At 38.9% G+C, this 21,686-nt stretch overlaps 1 protein-coding gene across 1 annotated transcript in view; it reads right to left on the minus strand.

The window, feature by feature from the left end:
* Positions 1-10,824: 10,824 nt before the first annotated feature.
* Positions 10,825-21,686, minus strand: part of LOC103896168 (meiosis-specific coiled-coil domain-containing protein MEIOC) — a 29,135-nt gene continuing 18,273 nt past the window's right edge. Inside the window, exons 5-9 of the mRNA XM_009275951.1 lie at positions 18,893-18,994; positions 16,526-18,329; positions 13,147-13,281; positions 12,840-13,020; positions 10,825-11,081 (exon numbers count right to left, since the gene is read on the minus strand). Coding sequence (XP_009274226.1) covers positions 10,825-11,081; positions 12,840-13,020; positions 13,147-13,281; positions 16,526-18,329; positions 18,893-18,994 — 2,479 coding nt within the window. The remainder of the gene's footprint in view (positions 11,082-12,839; positions 13,021-13,146; positions 13,282-16,525; positions 18,330-18,892; positions 18,995-21,686) is intronic.

A 21,686-nucleotide genomic window follows, 5' to 3' on the forward strand; every position in this document is an offset into this window, starting at 1 on the left:
GGGTTGGACTAGATGACCTTTAGAGGTCCCTTCCAACCCAAACTATTCTAGGATTCTATGGTTCTATGTCTTAATAAATTCTTTCTGTAAATCAGAATGCCCATACAACCTGTTCACGTTGCGTGTGTTGCAGGCGGGGCTCTGCACAGGGCCCTCCCTGCACACAACCAGCTGGCTGTGAATGAACAGGCAGCAGGAAACCTGACCTTAATGTAATCACGCAAGCGAAGAAGGAAATGGAAAAGGAGAATCTTAATAAATTCTTTCTGTAAATCAGAATGCCCATACAACCTGTTCACGTTGCGTGTGTTGCAGGCGGGGCTCTGCACAGGGCACTCACTGCACACAACCAGCTGGCTGTGAATGAACAGGCAGCAGGAAACCTGACCTTAATGTAATCACGCAAGCGAAGAAGGAAATGGAAAAGGAGAAAAACCGCTTTTGCCGTGAGCAATCTGTAGCTAGAGCGTGCAAAACTGACACTGAAGGTGGATTTAGGGTGCATTTGTGAATTGTCAATCACTTCGTAGCCAGTTGCTCACATTTGTACTGACACACACGTACGCTCTTGCACTCACAAAACCATTCACAAGTTTCAAAGCATTCAAGCAGATTTTTCTCAACACTGGTTTTACAATTAGAACCCACGTATCCTGCTACTTGCATCTTTCTCCCTGTTACTGTTGTGAAAGTCAGTAGAAACTACACTGGGTCCCGATTTGCATGCAGATCTGTGAAAAGAAAATAAACACGACTTCAATATCGTACTGCTATTTTTTCTATTTTCTTAAAACCACCCAAAGCAAAGCAATAAACCCATGGCAGTGAGTTAAAATTTTATGTTAAAAACAAAGTCTACCAACCTCACATTCAAGTTTGCGGTTTATGAGCGATCTCCAGCTTTTTTACCCTGCAACATTAATGGTTTGCTGTGACAGATATTTTTTCAGCCACCAAGACAGACTAGGAAGGTCACAAACACAGGGAGTAGGGAGAGAAACTGTATCTGAGTTACATATTACGGATTACCTTCAGTAATGACTTACCCAAGCCACAGGGATCTGGGAATTCTATACCACCAGCAATAGCAGAAACTACTTGGCAGGCAGTCATATAATCCGAAATTACTGTATAAAAGTGTTTTGTAGTAAAATTTAGAAGGCAGGCAGTGGCTCTGCTATGAGGAAGAAAACTGCAACAGCTGGTAAGGTAGGACGCCTTTTATCCCCAGTGTAAGAGAGATCCATTTCTAGACAACACATTAGTGAGGAAACTAAGATGACATGTATAAACACTTGTCACTTTTTTAGTTGGTCATTAGTTCCCTTCTAACAGCTAGACTGAGATCTTTACGCTAAATCTCTTTTCTCCACTTCGGATGTCCACCTTCTGCATTTCACACACTGATCCTAAACAAATAAAACAAACGCTTTGGTTTTACATTTGTTTATAATCCATTTGCAGTAACATTGATTTTTCAGACAAATACAAAGCAGCAAAATTTGCTCTTTAAGCAGTGCAAAAGAATGCTGCTTCTTTTGAGATTACTAATTCTTCAAGAGTATTTAACTGAATTCATTACTTACTGAGGCTGTGCATCTTTTGCAACCCAACACTCTTGAACTATATATATCTATACACAGCGTGATTCATCAGCTAGAAATCAAAGGTCTCCTCAGTAAGTTTAATGAGTTAGCACTGTGGAACCACAGTATTTTCCCTTTTATATGGGTCCATTATTCAAATCAGAACAGTGCAACCAAATTGCACGGCTTCACAAAGGTCAGCCTAACAAACAGATACGTATTTCAAATACTTCCAATTAACAGTATTTAAAAATCAGCGTAAGATAGCAAATGTTTTCAGTCTAATTTGGGGGTAACAGGCTAGGAGGAAAACATTTTGCTGCGACTGTTTTCCAAAGTATCTTCACAGGCAAGCTGCCAGCATAGTTATACTAAAATAGTTGCAACTATTCCATTACAGGTGTTTTGGAACAAGTATCAAAGCAACCAAGCTGTGTTTGAATAAAAGCAGAGATACCCGTCAGCGGAGGGATGTTTCTCTAATGATCTCTAAGTAACAGTGCTTTGGAAATCCTCTTCTCTATGTAAAAGAAAGAAAAGAGGGGGTTTCTTGCAGTGCCCCCCAAATTAACTGCTAAAACATGGGTCCAAAACAGCAACGACAACAGAAACCTGCTAAGAGTAGATGAAGATAGCTTAAGTCCAGAAACCAACACACACATCTGATCCGCTTCCATTATCCTAGTCAGCCATTTTTATAGGAAGACTTCAAATTTGGTCCTTAAGTTATCCTGCAACACATCAGGGCTGGGATGGCACTGAGGCTATTTGGTAACCTCAACTCCTGTGGCCTGCCGAAAGTGACAGCCCTTGATCGTTCCTAAACAGAAGAGCACGTACAACCCGAGCCCACAGAGGAGCAGTGGATGGATGTCTCCGGGAGCCACTGTCACCTCCTCCCTTGAACCACTCCTGACAATTCTGCTCTCGGTTCTCTGCGGTAGAACGTGTGCGCCCTGTGGCGTCACACAAAAGCTTCGGCACATTCTTCCTCGGTCGCCTACACCGTACGGGAAATGCAAAAACTTGTGGATTTGGGATGGGGGCAAAGGGAAAAGGGAACCAAAAATGTTTGTGGGGTGTTGATCTGGGAGGAGCTCTTTCAAAGCGAGCTACGGAGAAAGAGCTCAGGTAACTCCATCTTGAGATATTTGAATACGGAAATCCCCTGCCTGCAAGTTACATGTTGAAATTATTCAAAGCACCATGAAGTTTTTTATAAATTTTCCACTAATGAAAAACAATTGTATCAATTATCTTGTTCTGCATGTCACCACAAAAGAAAACGCTTAGCAATTTTAAACTCCAAACCGAGGGACATTTTTTCCCCTGCGAGGTTTGAAATTTCACACTCGACTCCACAAGACAAGCTGAATTCTTGTCTTAGCGGCGCAATGCTTGACTTGCGACCAGTAATACGCTCACAAACTATGCGGGATAGGATTAATCCCACAACAGTGTAAGTAACAACGGAGATAGTCAGTTTCTGCTCCATCTGTTACTAGTGGAAAAAACAAGGGCAATTCCAGCCCATGCAACCTGCCAGACTGGCACTACATACCTACGTGTTACCGAGAGGAATCTCCCTCAACGCTTATGAAGCACATAAAGCGCTGGGCTATTGTACGCCGAGTAGAAGGGATCCTCGAAAGCCCATGACGAGCAGACGACAGTGCAAATAAAAAGCAAGTGTTCACAATATATCAAGAGTGCATTTCATTTTTTGACTGTCTATACCTACCTGGTGTGCACATATAGACACACTATGTGCAATTCCGGAATATAAGGAGTTTCCACATACCTGAGATTTGCCTAAATTCATCTCACTGAGGAAGGGAGAGGGGAAATCAAGATCTGCCCGTCAGTGATTTGCAAAGCACACTGTCTTTCAGTGTCTTTTAGGACATTCAGCATAAAGGAGTTCTGTTCCTGCTTATAGCTTCCGAGCTCTACGTCAACAAAACCAGACGTGCAACACTTGGTAAAGTAATTTAGTTCAAGAAACGTGCCGAATTCAAGACTTCCCCCCCCAGTAATGCTCTGTGAAGTACTTACTAAAGATTGTCCTTTATTTTCAACTTATTTGATGCAATTCTACATTTTCAGAAGTTGTCTCTGTGTGACCTTGCACCCAGATCAAAAGATATTGCTCAGACCCAAGCGCAACAAATGCCAACCAAAACTGCCTGTTCTTCTTCCACAGAATTTGCTAAAGTAATAAAACCAGTCACATAAAACATGAAGAATTTTAATTTTTGTAACCGCGTTAAAGCAGAACACATAACATGTCTTTTCAAGGCAGAATTACCAAAACCAAATTCATCTCACATGGAGAACAGCAGCTGATAAATAGTGTGAGGTGAACTAAACAAAACAAGAAGCTGTAACGATTTATTAGGGACATACATACAACACAGTCGATTATTTAAATAAAAGGAATCAAATCACATACATAAAAATACTAGAAAATTACACTGGCCATGATTTATTACAGAATTCTCATATTTCTGAGACTTTCACACACGTAACACAAACCTTATAATCTCTTTTGACCGCTGCACCTTTTGCTGAATAGAAACCACATGTTGGTGTGCACAGTTTGCCTGAAGCTACTTGACGCAAGTGAACATAAACTAGCCCCAGCCACAAGGCATCCCGGTGTTCCGCCTAAAGTGACTAACAGGAGAAAAAAGGAAAAGCAGATGAAATCCACAAGTTAAGGTGTACCAATGCCCTGTAATATCAAAGCACGTTCCAAAGAGATCTGTGAAGTATAATTTTAAGTATGTTACACAAGAGGTAGAAGTAAGATTTTTGCAGCGTTCATTCAAACATCCACAGTTGTTTTACAGAAACAAATAAGCCTAAACTGATTAATGATTAAAATCTTGTATAATCTATTGACTTTTTTTTTTGAAGCTAAATTATACTTTCACATATTTCTGTTGGGCCTACTGAATGGATCAACTCACAAAATCCTCCTTCAGTAATACTTCACTAGCAGTGTAAAATTTGCTATTTTAAGTAAATGAGTTTGACCAACAAACATGTAAAAGATATACTTCAGACACCAAATAGTATATTAAAATATAGACACTATTAATCTTTGTATATCTGTCATAAAAAATAAAAGGAAACTTATTTTTCCCATATATATTGGAAATAGCCTAATTCTGTGAAAAAACTATGCTCATTAAGTTATTACTGTGCATAAACAAGTTTTAAATTGGTTGTATTTTATACAGTAAAAAAATGTAAAGCAATCTTTGTCTGGCAATGATTTTAAGTTGACTAGTTTATTCTTTCTCTCTAACAAGCTTTTTTACACACTATACACAAATATTTTCCTTTTTAAAGCTCATTTGGCAAACAAAGAGGATTTATAGCTCCAGTTCCTCAGGTTTTTTAAAAGTTGCTCCTAACCTGATACATTTTCAATCTCTAACAGCACAGACTACATACATTAAACGCATCTTATTTTTTTTGCACCTTTGATCACAGTATTGCTAATGAAGAAAAATAAGGACCTTCCATTCTATATAACCGATATAATTGATTGGCAAAGTTTTTTAAAAAACAAATTAGAAAGCAGTATCTACCAAAAAATAAGAGATGCACGATTTTTATATAACGTTCTGCAAAACAAAAAAGTGCTGGTGACCGAGATGGAGAAACTGCACAGGAAATAAACCAAGGTCTTAGCATGGTTAAGGCTATATTTCCTTCGAAGCAGATCAGGATAAAACAAGGTGCAAAATTCTCAGAAACCCACAAATTTGATTCGGGCAAAGTTTCTGCAGTAGGTACATTCCTCAGCTTTAAAAGAAAGCAAAATTATCCTGCTAATTCCAAGTTGTCAGTGTAGTGAGAAACCTTATAAAAAAGGTTGGGAACACATCCTTCTGGAGTTTCTTGATAACAAATGTTCAAGGTGAACTACTGTATTTACAAAGAGCCTACCTAACTCGAGATATGCCAGTAAAGCAACAAAGCCAGATAAAGACAAAAATCTCTTAAAGCTGCTGGCTTCAATGGAAGCAGGACCACACCCGTCTCTTCAGTAGCCTAACTGCAAATGCACCTATTTAAAAATAATAATAATAATAAAAAAAGATATATTCGAAAATCAATTGCTCTCGTATGTTCACTGTCGTGCAGTATTCCCTGTTCTTGGTCAATATAACATACAATCTTGAAGAGTTACATAATCAGGAACTCAAGTTTTTCCACTTTAATGATGCTGTTAGGAAAAAAAATAATCTACAGAAGACTGTGGCCATAGAGTTGTAAAACCAGATTTTAAATTAAGATCATGTACACCGCCAAAGCAATAAAGATACAAAGAACAAAAACCCCAAAGCTCTACTGCTTTGGGTTGCTCCAACATGCAGCATTTTGACATCTCAGCTCCCAAGCAGAGAATTGGGGGAGGGCAGGGGGGAGAAAAAAAAATCAGCTTTCAGAGCAGGTAACAATGTATTAAAAAAATACATATAGGCTTAAGGTCTGCTTGTTGCATAATCTTTACAGCATTTAAACAAACAAAAAAAATCTAACTTCCTACAGAATTAGAGCTAGGACCTAATATAAATTGTGTATCTGAGAATATCATACTGAGCAAAGCTGAACGCTGTCACTCGAGGAAGAACAGATTTAAAAACCAAACCGACCGTTCAATGGAAATTTTATGCTAAGTACTCCTCGCCATTTGTCATTTTCTAAGTCTAGAAAAGCTGAGCTTAAATCCTACTTCATTCTCTTCCCTTACAGACAGCAGTTGAGAGGCGAGAGGTGGTGATCTTCATCCAAGAGGGAGGACCACACCCCGTTGGCTTGACCCAGCTGTTCCCAAGCCCTATTCTAGCCCCTCAAGCTGGTACACAGCTTGATTCCATATGATTAAAACGTACAAGAATGGAAGGATGCCTACCAGAGCGGGACAAGAACAAGGCAACTCTGCCACAAGTCTCAGCAGTTGAGCCCTGACAGCATCTACAAGCAGCAGGTGGGGAAAAGGGAAACACAGTTTAAGCAAAGACAGACTCCTGGCCCTTCTGGCTCACACCCTTCTGACCACAGAAGCCACAGAGAGGAGTGATCCTGTCCACTGGAAGCAGGGTTTCCTGTGGCTCAGTGTTTCCTTCCTTCTTGTAGTTTCCCTTTCCTTCTTTATCTCCCCAGACAGAATGGGAGAAGGCCTGGACAGCAGATCAAGCATAATCCCAGGAAGCTGTGCTCACGGTCACTTCTGGAAAAGTGCATAGGACTAAAGCTAGGAAGCTTCCCACAAAATTTTGGAGTATCTCCACACTTCTCCGAAAAGGCAGTAAAGGCTAAATGGCCAGCAAGTACCTCAACAAAGCCTCCCACTCACATAATCTCCATCTTCTACTACTCATTTACTTCACCGAAGAGAAAAGGTACCAGGAATAATAAGAAGAGACTTCATCATTATGAAGTTTCCATAGCTGTACGGCAAATCATTTCCAAATTATACGTACCCAGGTACAGACAGAAAGATTAGTAGCAGTGGTAAATACCAAGAGCAAAGAAGAATATTCAGTCTGGAAAGAAAAAAAACAATAGCAGTAGTTTAGGAACTAATAGTCTTACACACACTTCTGAAAAGGCCGCAGTAAGACAAGCACCACAAACGTAGGCAATCTCCCTGTACGCTGTTCTAATAAAAATAATGACAAACTAATACCAATTTCTTAGTTTCAGCTTATATAGATACCATCAGACTAAATTGCCAGAGGGACCCTGTGGATACAGAAGAAAAGCAGAGATACCAAACCTATAACCAGGAAAAAAAAAAGTTCTTACTCTGATGCTGGCCTCTCTTCTGGGAATCAAGAAGGCTGAATCAGCAGAAGCCTCCAGTTATTTACACAGAATACAGAAATAATTGTAATTCTTAAGTCTACGTTGTATTGGACTATCAATTTGGGATTTTAAAGCATTAAAGATTCACTACCAACAATCAAAACGTACACCCTAATAACAATATTGACTTGAGAAGGGACTCAAGTATCCCGTTTTCTTAAACTGGAGCAATCTAGTATCACTGCTACCAGTACTAGCTACAACTCTGCTACCTCCTTCACCTCATTCAAAAATTTAAATCACATAAATCAAAACAGAAAAAAGAGAGAACTATTAAACCTCAACAAAGCTGGGAAGGGGGGTGGGGAAGAGGGAATAAACTGATTTTTACCTGATTGCTCCACAAATGGGAAAAGAAAATAAAAATAAAAAAATCAAACCAAATTCCAAAACAAAAACCCCTCTCTGGCTTACGTGTGACCTAATACCTTAACTCTGCTTCCGCTGAAGTCAGTAAAACGTGAATACAATTAATTCCTAAAACCAGAAGCATTATATTTATACTTATTGATACCAAAAATTCAGTGCAATACTTACAGAATTTGTACGTTGTGGCCAAATTAAACACTAGGCAGCTAAAAATATTTTATGACTGTAACAGAGCTGCTGCAACTCCAGGTGGTTGTTTTATAAAATACAGTGTTTTTCTCCCCTGAAATATAAAAGGGTGTGTAATATAGCAAGAGAACTGAAGCATTCTGAAAGGACTTGTGTCTTTACAGGTCTAAAGCTGTCCATAATCAAATAATTTGAAGAAATGGGCACCAAATCATTTTGATGTGAAGACCCAGAGTTTTTATGAAGAAAGCAGAGCAAGGCAAAATGAAATGTGAGCGCGTGCCGGTCACATTTGTAGGGCATGACAAGGAAAATGTGATACTAACACATTTGACCTGTTGCGACTCTCCACAGCTGTGGTGCGTTACGCTTGTTAAAGAGCCCATAACTGGACGGTCTGACAGTGTGCAAGGACAACATTAACAGCGTAGGCGAATTGTTAGCTCTAGTCAAACGCAGCCACACTGTACCCCTTTCTAAATGCATTTTTAAACTGCAGCTGAAAACAGAAGTGAGCGTACAGCTATTTACCATTTTTGAAAAAGGAGACTGTTAAAGGCACATTAACTATATTATGAACCGATTAAGACCACGTTCCTTCACAATAATAATTAACACACGAGCAATACAGTAAGGACCTACTACGCCCTATACATTCACCGCTACAAAACAATCCTGCAGGACTACAATTGCTCTGTAAACAGAAAAGCTGATCAAGACTTTCAAATTCTGATTTCCTGTCAACACAGTAATCATAATTAAAAAACAAAATTATTAACTGAAATACTGTAGATTCCACTTTTTAAACCGTGGAGTATAGTTAATTAGTTTCAGAAACGCAAATTTAACCTTCTTAAATTAGTTTGTGCAAAAAAATTGCACACGCACACAGAGAAAACACTCACACTAAAGTAACTCTCTCCACTACCTGTTTTTTAGGCTAAGGCAGAAAATATTCTCTTAAGTTAAATTCACTTTCTTTAGGGAAAAACAAAAATAATCTTGCTATACTAAGATTCCGATTTCCATCGACTCTTCTTTTTAAACTTTATTCAGTGGATTACAATGAGGCGTGTGTAACTTTTTTCTACAAAGGTATGCAGCTACTGCCTCATTACAGTTAACGATGGTACCACTGAGACTACATCTGCTCTAGAAACATCCACAGATCCAAGACTACAGAACTGCATTTGGAACATTTTGCAAGTACATATATATATGGAAGCAATTATATATTTATCCACAAAATGTCAAATTCAACATCAAACACTATGGAACATAAAAATCTTCATTTTTGTCTTAAACTTTGCTCATATCCCCGACTTAATTCACTTTTAAAATAAGAACTTGCTCCCCAAAGCCATACTGATACCTAAGAACCTTAGTTAGTTATTAGTACATGTTAAGAGATCGTGTAACAGTAAGACAGTTGTTAAAGCATCAAAATATTTATAAGTGCCCTAAGAACAAAACTTGAATTACTCATTCTTTTCTAATTCTCACCCTGAACATTCACACCGATACATAACACTTGTGATTGTCTAAGCCACAGAATGGAGACTAGTTAACAGCAATTAAATATATTAAATCTTCCATGCGAAAAATTAATCGGTTAAACAGCTTTGGTAACCTAGTATATAGTTAGCTTCGTGTAAATATTTCGCAAACATCCCTTCCCCCAAAAAAATCCCTATATACCATGTGTATATTTATATAATAATATACATATTTCCTGAGTAAATCGTTAAATCTGATTATTCGGAAGATTTGGCAAAATATCCAAATTTATATTACTAAAATAGAATTTTAAATAAACATTCAATAAACACATTAAAATAAATATGGAATGTTTCTGAAAATTATAGTACCATGAACTTACGTTAATAACAAACAATAATTTTTTAATTAAGTGCATACTATGTCATATAGTTACTGCTTTTTAACCCGCTGAGGAATCAATAAATCTAATTTCTAATCCTGAGTGACAATTTTATATCACCTGCTAATGTGTACTTCAGTGCAGTACTTACTGCAAATCTACAAAATCCTTTTTTTTTTTTTTAATGGAAAATTTTAAATGGACTATGCTATAGAAAAGCTCAGTTTACATTGGTTTAGCTAGAAACTGAATTGGCAGCACAACTGCTGAAGCATCCCACACAACCAACATTAAACACTGATTATTCTTGTCAAACTGTTAGCGATAACCTGAATGACCTGACTCCCTGTCACAAAAATGATACAGGAGTGTGGATTCCTCTGTACAGAGCGATGGGATGCAAACTACTTAGTGATCACTTTGGCACTTAAAAGAAGTACATAATGGTGCAAAAAAAAAAACCCTGAACAATTATGAAATGTCTTTCAAATGGATTTTTTTTTAAGTATGCTAAATTGTATCATTAACAAAAAAAAAGGAGAATTAAGTTCTACCACATCTGGTTTCTCAGGTCATGGCTTGACTCACAGCTGATACACAGCTTTGGATAAGCACACAAGGAAATGCTCAGCTATTGTTTAGTTCCTCTTAATAATAAAATTCTTACGTAGCAGACATTGCAATACCAGCAATATTAAAATTGCATTAACACTATTACAAGATGTGTCTCTCAACACCAGAATCACAGTAATAGAATTGCAGCACTGATCAGTTACATTAACCCTTTTGCTTTTTGATAACCTACCAAAAACACCTTCCATGGTACTATGCAGGACACTTTGCCCTTCCCTCCCAGTCCTCAGCCTTCTGCCTCCCTTTTGTTGTTGTTATTATTATTACTATTATTATTTGCTATTATTCCAGAATCCTCACGGGTTCCTCGGGTTTTTCTTTTTTGCTTCCTTTGTTTTCATGCTCCATGCTGCTTTTTTCTTGTGTGCTTGTGTTTGGAGGACAAAGCTCTTGCAATGCCCTTTCAACAACTTCTTGTTTTACTGGACCGCTTGAAGGGCTTTTTGGCAACGTCATCTGTAATGCGCACCATAAAGCGGTACGAGCCTTGCGTGTGGAAGCAGCCAACTCTCTAATGGCAGCTGCCAGAGCCAGAACATCTACAACAGAAAAACACGCTACAGGTTAAACTAGTAGGCAAGCCTGGTAATATTAAATACATTAAAAAATTCTGTAAATTTGTTCAACCTATCACCGGTACACAAAGTGTGCTCGAGAAACAGCTAACGCTGTACCCTGGTACTGCATCGGTTGAATTCCACCAGCTAGCATTCTTCTCTTGCAGGTGAAAGCTATAACATCTCACGCTAATAGCAACCATAATCGTGTCCAAATTCAGTGGCATAACCATCAGGCCTGCAATACAACAGTTAAGCCCATTTAATTAGGGTTATCAGAGGGGACTATCCGCAATGATACTCAACAAGTATGGTGAGTAAAACTACCTACTCAATTCCAGCCAGATGAGCATGAGGCAATCCTTTTTCCCTCCTTTGTCGTCCTTGCAGCGGCACTGATACCCACCCAGCCTCACAGTGAGAAAAGGCTCACTGCCGACCTTTGGGTATATGATCACCAACAGCAGAACTCAAAGAAACACGTATTTCACAGCGGAAAACAGACTAAAGGCTTTTCCGTATGTGATTTAGATTGTGCTTAGCACAGCTCTTAATCAGAAACTTAACTACACTGCAGATGTTACTATTAACCATAAAAGACTAATTGCAATTTTTCTAACTACAAGTACGATACAGGATGGTTCAAATAATGCTTCCATATACTTTTACTATGAAACTTTTTTTTTTGTTGGTAAGATGATGACTACCTGCTTCCTGGCTTATACTTGGAGCTAATGTCACATTACACAATTTTAGGAGTAAATTTAGAAGTTGGTTTGCATATAGGACTATAACTTTTAAGGATATGACATCATTAAGAAGGTGCTCGACACCTAACTTGCGAAAGCAAACCATTTTGACTCTTTACAGTTTATCTTTCCCTTCTTACAAGGAAGAACCATCCCATACACATTGCTGGAAGGCAAAGAAACCACACACTGTCAGCTTCACTGCAGTAAGACGATATAGCACAGTGCTGAGTAAGGATCAGAAAGAGGATGGGGGTGAGGCAGGGGAAGCGCATTCCTCTTTGGAAATCGTTTTCTGAGACACAGGTATTTCTGAAGCAAAATAATATGATCTTTACCTCCAAACCCCAAATTCCTATATGTATCAGCTGTATGGTCTTTATACTGAATAGCAAGTTACCGCTTACACTATGCTATTAGAAGGGAATGCAATTTGTCCTAGTTTTGCATTACTTCTACAGAAGTACATACTACTGCTACAAATTATTCTGGCTTTACTTCAACAGAAGTTGGGAATCATAAAATGTAGTTTCTGGTGTTTTTGTGATTTAGGTAAGGTAGACACAATCGATTAACACGGCACCAACACGTGGTTTTTTTTTTTTTTACTTTATAAGCTGAAGAGAAAAGAAAGACTAGCAATACCACTAAAAAAAAGAAATTCAGCTTGTTTAAAAACAAGTACATTTTTACTTTTAGGACAACTCCTTATGGTTATATAAGATCACTGAACAGTTTTTACAGTTCTCTTTTAGCCAAGAGGAGAATGTTTCAAAGTGTTTAAACTAGTAACAGAAAAACAGAAAAGAAAAAAAGATCTCTTAAAGTAATTTAAAGTCTTTTAAAAAGTGACAGGTTTCGATTTACAAAGTTTTTTGTTGAAGTTACAATAATTGCTGCATATTTCAAATTCGCATCTTTCAAACGTCATATTTTCTACAATTAAATCTTTGAAAAAGCTTTTAAAACTCCAGAAACGGAAAGCAATTACCTTTCTCATTATTATAACGTGGTGCTCCTTGTCTCTGTGGATTAGCAGCGTTAATAATCTCATCCTTACGCCTCGCCTGTGTTACGTGAATGGCTTCCATATGGTGTTCCAATGTAGTGGATATGTTACCATGTACAGGGGTACCACGAAGCCTTTCCATTTTTCCTATCAATGTGAGCACCTGCCAGATACATTGCAAACACCAAAAGCGCGAAGTATTTGTAAGTCTCCATTAAACAAACAAACATAAAGCCAAAAAGAAACGCAGGAATTACAGCTCACTAGACAGTATTTCAAGAAAGCTTACCCTGGCTTGTTCTCGTAACTGGTCGACAATCAAACGATCAACTCGTGATGGGTTAGCAGGAAGTCGGGACACAGGAGTGTTATTTGAGCTAGATATACGCTTTCCCGGAAAGTTTCTTGCAAGGTCAGCCTCAGTCTGCGGGGGAAATAAATAGCCATTGTAAACATTTGAAATTAGTACAACATTACAAACCATATTTTTGGGGTGGTTTAGAATTTTCAAATACATTAGAAGTGCGCTTCCTATCTTCTGACTGTGTTTACAGAAAAACGTTCCCAAATATCTGTCTAGATGTACAACCAGATGCTGTAAAAATAAGAATACTTCTCTAATTCAGCTCTACCTCCGCATAAAATGCTCAGTGGCAACGTTTAGGACCAAAGCTGTACAACTTTATTTTAGCCAATCTTGGACACAGACCTAGGCAAAGAAATTCTTGTACAGTACCCCAGGAATTTAAACTGTACGCCTCTCACTGCATCTCTCAAATGTCACATTTTATGATTATTAACAAAAGAAACAGGTGATCACACCAGCATAAGTTGTATCCAAAGCGCATCAGGATTAAGCCAGGTTTAACGTAAACTGGTATCAGCTCTGAAAAAGTCATCAACACAGCTGCCAAACTCCCCCTTAAGAAAGGAACCGGCCAAACCACTGCACAATGCAGGCAGTGACTAAACATCACCAAACCTATTTTTGGACAGGAACTTCTTACACTTGGAGTAAAAAAGACACAACTAGCGGCTGAGACTCTGTCTCGCTCCTTCTTCAGTGTACAGTGGACTTAGGAGAGAAAGATTAGGTACCGCATTGCAGTTCAAGGCAAGGTTAAGTCCACATTCATACTATGCACATTCGTACTGAAAATATGTGATGAAGTCCTTTTCTTTTTGCTTTACTGACGCATCCATATTATTTAGTCTCTGCCCTCACCTAACACGAATTACAAGAGCTGACTGACTCCACTTGCATTCATCTCAGAAGCCTGAAAGACATTCAGGAAAAAAAAATGGATGGAGAAAGGGTCACGAATTCATGTAACGACACCAGGTATTTAAGAATCACAACTAACAAGCAATTTGCAGCACTAATCTATAGGTACATTTAATATTGCAGGCAATTCCAAAGAGACAATTTGTAGAACTTTTTAAAATGAGAGATCTCTGGAAAAGTGAGATTTTTTTTTTTGTAAAAGGAAACGGGTAAGCTCACTGTCACTGCGAACTCCGAAGCAGCTGCAATGAACAGGTTTCCGAGAGCTGAAAGGGCTGACTGATTAGACAAGGTAGAATTAAATGTAAGTCCCACTGGGGGGAGTTTCTGCCTATACTCTTAAGGAATTCACGTAGGGCGAGAATGTCAAAAGAAAGTCCCTTCCTACGTACATACGCACAGGTGAGCTATACATACACTGGTAAGCTAAACAACACTGAAGCAGAGGCCTTGGCACTGTCCTGGGACAGTTCAGGCTGTTAGGACTGCCAAAACAGCTTCTGAGAGTTTTAACCCCTGCCAACTAGCATTCTCCCAAACTGTACCTACAAACAGGGATTAACAGAGTCCAGGTACATTCTCATCAGGCAGTCGGGATGCAGTCATCCTCTTTTGAGGAATAAGTAGTTTGGTTGTAGGAATGTGAGCCACGCTGTGGCAACTGGCCTGTGGGACTGAGAACAGTTTATACTCATAAATAAAGCTATCTGCAGGTGTAGTCTGTAACTACAAAAAACAAGGACTGAGAAAGCCTGAGTAGATCACTAGCATAAAATTGGATCACTTAGAAGGGACCAGAACAAGTTCAATGATTAAATCCCTTTGATTATTAACAACATAATGAAATGAGGATAAACAATTCTTCTTTAACGATGATGAAAACACAAAACCATGTATTATGAGATAAAAACTATGATTCAGTCTTCCCAAATGACTTAACTGACCCAAATCCTGCATGAGCAGGTTTGGAACAGCCACCTTTGCCACAACAGAAAGCAGAAGGGTTTCTGAAAACATTGTTGTCACAGACACACTGGAGCAAGAGTGTGTCTTTCTCACTTGTAGAGAATTCCTAAAAGACTGGACGGGCAGAAAGGAGTCTTGATTAAAGGTGTCAGTGAGCAAACAATATAGGCAGTTCTATTTACACCTCCAAAAGCCTATTAGCAAGGTCTCACAGTTCATGCTGGAAAGAAAAAGGTGCTCTCCAGAGATCCAGTTTGGTCAGATACCTGCCTCCTGCTCATTGAAGAAAGAGTCTTCTCCAATATGGAAGAAGTACACAGGCACTCTGACAGTGTATAATTAGCGTCATGGATTACTGACAACCTAGTTTCCAAGACCTGGCATGGAGTTCAGAGATTTGACTCCTCCTGGGAAAGCATCTCCTGCTCCTTTTGAGCACAGAGCCTTCATTCCCAAGTGTAATACATTTATCAGTAGTGTGATCCCCTCCCAGACAATAATTCTTAGCACGAGAGCCTGAGGCAGGAAAGTGACTGTAACAAGAAGAGTATAAATTGAACCTTCCTTTGGGAGAAGTCACATCTACTCAAAACACTGTATGTTTTCTCTACAGCCGTGTACAGGGTGCCCAGGATTCTTCTCTTGCTTTTCTTTTTACTAAACCAAAGATTTAGTAAAACAAGAAACAAGAATAATAAGGGAAAGACACCACTGTATCAGTGACAGTAAAAAAAAAAACAAAACAAAACCAAAAAACAACACAAAAGTTTCTCTCCTTAAATGACTGTGCAGGGAAAAGGTGAGCCTGGGTTTATAACACTTGAGTTAAAGATTTAGTTGGAGACAAGGAGTATGGGACAAGAAAAGAGATCCATCTAACCAAACTGTGCAATATGAACATTTAGAGCATTAAGGCGCATAAAACACCAGTACTTTAAAAACCACCAGTGGTAGTGAGGGCCCTGCTATATCATCATATATGGCTGGTGGTTCTCAAATCGTAACAAAGGCCTACTGAACAACTAGCTAATCATCTTTTATTGACCATATAAATAAAAAACATCCACGCTAATGATAATTCAGTGCTTTGGCCAGTGACGCTGTTATCACATTTGTTGTAGCAAATATTGTAGGTTAATAGAGAGAAATGTTGTGTTAGCAGCCCTGTCTAAGAGGAAAGAGCCTTAGAAACTCAAGCTCAAATCCACACACCATTTAAAACCAGTCATGCCAAACAATACAAGCATTATATTCAAAGCAGATGTTGCAGGTGGTGTTCTAGGTATTGAACATTAACAACGTGACAACAGAATTCTTGCCTCCTCAAAAGGAGTGACAGCCCAGAGTACCTACTCTCTACAGGCTGTTTCATGCGACCGCCAGCTTTGATAGGAAGTTACCGGTAGTTGTGTTTTACCTTCTTCCTCTCTTTCTCCAAAGCTCTCCACTGCTCATAACACTCCTCCAGTCGGATATGAAGCTCATTAGCAGGTCCACTGCGATTTCTTGGAGGTCTGTACTTGTTAAATGGTGTTGGAAACGCAAAATACGGTGCAGCTATTTCCCCACAAAACAGATCGTTGATGAAGGGATTCAAGTGGTTAAAGTCATCATAATGAAAAAGATCAACAAGTTCCGAGAATGGAAATGGTGACGGAGGAAAACCGAAATTATTTGCTGATGAAAACAGATGGTGATTAAATGGAGGAAAGCTGGGATTTTGCTTGAAATCAGACATTAATGGGAAAGAAGGAAGAAAAGAAGGATTAATGAAATCTGACATGCTACCACCGTTCTGTTCGTGCTTTTTTCGGAACGTATTGAACTGCTGACGGTTTGGGGTTGTATACCCAAAATGAGGAATCCAATTCCTTCTGCCCCTTCTATCATCTTTGTTACTATTTTCTTGGGTCTGCTTTTTTGGAAACCTGTGGTATTTTTCAGGATCTTCACTTACAGCATTCTGCTGCGTTAACCAGTCAGATGAAAAATTAATGGGGAATTTACGGTATTGCCCCTCCTTATTAGTCAATGAATCATGCTGTGATCGTCCAATGGGTTTCATTTGCTTCTGATTTTCTGAGATGAAATTAGAAACTCCCAAATTATTAGAAACACCGTTTGATAATTGTAACCTTCCATCTTTCCTTGAAGGGAGGACAGGTGAGATCTGTGAGTAGTAAGAGGACTGTGTTATAGACTGATGGGTGGGAGAACCACTGGACATGGTTGAAACCCCTGAAGACGACTGTGGACTTGTTACCACTTGCTTTCCATACGTGATATCCGATGCAGCTGTCGGACTTGCAATTTTCCCATCCAGCCACGTACGTCCATGGTACGATGAGTAACTTCCATTTTGCATAAAATTTTTTACAGATAAATCATATTCAGAAGCTTTATGAGAGCATTCTTTAGGACTAATATGGATCTTAGTTTCATTATTCTTAAAAGCATCCCCCAAAGTAAAGCTACAATGACCATTTTGCACATGGGTTTCCTGTGGTTTTCTGTTTGTCCCTCCAGAAAAATTATTTTCTTTAGGGGGCTGACTGAAAAAATACAGTGATGGATGAACAGATGACTGCAATTTATGAGCAGCTGTGATGTTTTCATATCTCTTAGAAAACAAGTGGTTGTTCTGGGACACTTTATCCCAAGAGTCATCAACAGGCTGATTGGAAAGATCAGGGGAATACTTAGTTTGTTCTTGAGCATCATTTTTCATCATTTTGCCTCTTGCTCTTTCAGTTTTCCAATACTCTTTCTGAATGCTAGTGCCTTCTTTCATTCTGTTCTGAGAAGAAAAAGTGCTAAAATTGGAACTGATTTTTTCATAGTCTCCGTTTAACCTCATGTGGTCATAACTGCACAAATGCTGATTATAGTCTACATTTTGAAATGACAACCCTTCTTGGTGAATTGTATTATTATTTTGCAAAGAGGAATTTTCAGGGTAACTGTTCTTCAGAATATTATCAGGCTGAGCGCAAGGGCTAGATGGAGAAAGCCAAGACTCTATGAAATGAAGATCTTCCAAACCTCTGTGTAACATCTCCACATCCTGAGACTTTTGCAAGTGTTCCTGATAGTAGTTCTGTGTGCCCATCAGGTTTGAAAAATCCTTACTTTCAGAGTGCTTAGATGAGAGCCCTGAGAATTCACCATTGCTTCCAAGATCAGGTGCCCACATAGGTGGAAACAGTCTTGAAAGAGAATTCCTGTAACAAAGTTAAACAAACCTCCTGTAATGATTTAAAACATTTCTTGCATTAAAATAGTTCACATCTCACGATTATACCCCCCCACACACATTTCCCCCGTTACATCCGTGGCTAAACACACACACAGCCCTCCTCCAAAATATAAGGGGAGGGGAAAAATATTCCCGCTGCAATTGAGTAAATGCTATGTGAAATCTGACTACCAATGCTGATCTCTAATGTTTTTTAATATGTATAGTCAGAACTGCAGAGTTTATTTTGATTTATTAAATATTTTAGATTCGACTGTATTCAGTCAACTCCCTACTGGTTAAAATGAGATCCCCCCCCCCAATGCTGTAGGCTGATGGAAGACTTTAGAAAATTTGCATTTCTAACAGTTTGTTGCCTTTTTTTACTAGCAATTGAAGTAAAGAAAAACACTTCTACATTTCAAGGGGATTTATAAGACCATTTATACTCAACTCTGTGAAATAATTCAAAATGTGTATCATATCTGTGTGACAGAAGGACGTAAAAAACCAATATGCAACATATAAGAGCTTTCAGAACAAACTTACCAATCTGTAACTGGTTCTGGCTTGCTTGGCTCCTCTAAAATGCTTGACACTAGCCCAAACATATCAGGGCCATTGCCAGAATAAGAAAGATTTATTGGTGCCCTGAAAAAAAAAAAAGCCTAAATAAAAGTCTTTTTCTCCTAAACAAAACAGGCAGAAGGAAAAGTAAAGCATTAAACCTTTAATTTATTTTAGCAGCATCTGCTAAGTGTTCTGAATTTAATGTATCCTCAGCACCCATACATAGAAATCTCTTCCTGCATTCGTGAATTCTACAGCCTAAATGAAGTAGAACAATTTTCCTAACTTCTTGCTTCTCCAGAGACTTCCCAAGCCGTTATGTGAAGAGACAGGAGCAGCAAAAGATTTTCCTCTCTTTTCAATCAGCATAACTATTTTATCGACATTTCTTCAAATCTTGACTGTCTCCTTTAGAGGGTAAATACGATCAATCTTCTCAAAATCTTGAGGATTCTAATTTATCTACTTCCATAATTCAAGAACTATTATTTTAATCTCAAAAAAAAATTAATTTATACTTAAGTCAAACCACTTTTTAATCCTCTTTTAGAAAGGAGTTGGTCAAAACTTTGAAATATCCCTGATAAATACCAAAGGCGTTAAACCATCACTACTCTTACACAAGCCCAACTTTTATCTTTTACTTCAGGTGCAAAATGAGATCTTTACAGAGCTGTCTGTAATGACACCTAACTCTAACTCAGAAGTTAATTAAAACATAACACTGTTAAGACCTCCTTCTCTCCAACATGGGTTGTTTTGCTTCAATAAATTTCACTCATCATCCTGTTCTCATTCAGCTGATTTGTTTCAGTGTCCCTGAAGATCTCTCAGTCTTCCCTGGTGTCAGCTTATCCAAACAACTACATCGTCTGCTAATGCTACCACATAATTACTCATGCTGATTTTGCCGATTAACAGAGACTATAAAACGTGGGATAGACTATTGAGACTATCACCTTGTTAATCTCTTGCCACAGTGAAAATTAGCCACTTATGCCTTACTAGCTTTTAAGACCTCACCACATTTTGACTTCTAACTACCTCTATTATTTATTTCATGACCATTCAGTTTCCTCTGTAAGGAATCTGGTCTATGTGATTTTTTTTTTTTTAGGATATAAGTGCAAAGATTCTTGAAAATATTTTATGAATGTAGAACTGTAACTGATATTTGATAACTGGATCTCTTCTGTGTCTTTGTCAGATGGCAAACTTTTTTCTTTTTTTTTTTTTCCTTTTTTAAGGAGGCCTATTTACTTCCAATTTCTGCAACCAACTGGAGATCACAGATGAAAGCTTACGTCTAGACGATGATTTTCAGCGAGGGAGAGATCAATTTACAACATGGCATGGAAATTAAAAATAAAATTACTGGCCATTTTAGAACTGCGGACAGGGCAGCAGGAAGCTGGGTGGACTACAAAAGGGAAAAAAAAAAAAGTCCTAGGAAAGGACAAGCACAGGACAGCAGCGAGTCTAAAATTGCCCAAAAAAGTTTTACAGACTAGACGGAAGTGAGGTGAAATGTTCAGCTGTTCCTTCTGGTACATACACCAGAAGCACTACAATGCAATTTGAGGCAGGAGAACCTGAACCCTTGACAAATTCTATTTCTTCATGCAGTCACTTGTTCAAACAAGGGACTAGAAACGCCTCCCGACTTGTGTCTCAAGCCAGTACTGTTCCCTACCAGCAATCTGAAAATTCTCGGTAACGTATCATGTCAGGAAGCATCTTGTATCGTAAAATCCTGATCCACCCTGAAAGGAAGATACTTCCCATGAAACACACTGACACACGTGGAAGAGAAGTCAACTACGTTCTTGTTTTCTGGTCTCCAAATAAAGAATCCTCCATCAAGAACAGGACAACCGAAGTTAAAAACAAAAATCCCAGTGTAACAGGCATTCAGTTTTCTCAAGCCCAAGGTAGGCAGCTATTATTCTTTCTGATTTGGTACCAGAAAACGCTTCCTCTAAAATCCTTCGATTCTGCAGCCTCAAGCAATCATATTTTTAGCTCCTAGTGCCATAAGACAACCTACTGCCTACCAAGGCAGAGCAACGTAAAAAGAATCCATGAAAATAACCAGCACACAGGAAAGGCAAAACCATACCAAATTGCTAGTAACTACACCAAATAGAATAGGAACATCCAGCCCGGCACCAAGTTCGTGGCAGTGAGCAAGCCTGCCCCTGCAGACAGAGAAAGAACAAGAAATAGGACAAAAGAACCAAGACCTACAGCTTCTCAGCAAAATTTCCAAGGTACTGGTGGGAGGAGGGCTGCAGAAGATGAAAGAGGAACAGGCAGATGGAAATGGTACCTTTGCCACATCCGTGTGCTGTTCCGGCCGTTGTGATTAACTCTAGACCTGAAGCTGGGGACATGTCCATGGCCTTTGCGGACAGAAATTAAATGAAACTATTGCCATCCTTTGGAGAGAGACTGCATTTGAGAATATGGCTGAACTCTTTAAAGGTGCCAATAACTTCACCCAACCTAGTGCTGAACAAGGATGGATTTTCATCCATCATCTATGTCAATGACCAGCCGGAGTGCACGGAGCTCTGCCTGGGGATGGATGAGGAGCCAACTGAGAGCTTATGGGTCAGGATTAAAGGCAAGGCAGGGACAGGTGACATTACGGTGGGGTCTGCTACAGGCCACCTGACCAGGAAGACCAAGCAGATGAGGCCCTCTACAGACAGATAGGAGCAGCCTCACGCTCACAAGCCCTGGTCCTCATGGGGGACTTCAACCACCCCAA

The sequence above is a fragment of the Aptenodytes forsteri genome, unplaced genomic scaffold (assembly GCF_000699145.1).
Source record: "Aptenodytes forsteri isolate BGI_AS27 unplaced genomic scaffold, ASM69914v1 Scaffold80, whole genome shotgun sequence".
Lineage (NCBI taxonomy): Eukaryota > Metazoa > Chordata > Aves > Sphenisciformes > Spheniscidae > Aptenodytes > Aptenodytes forsteri.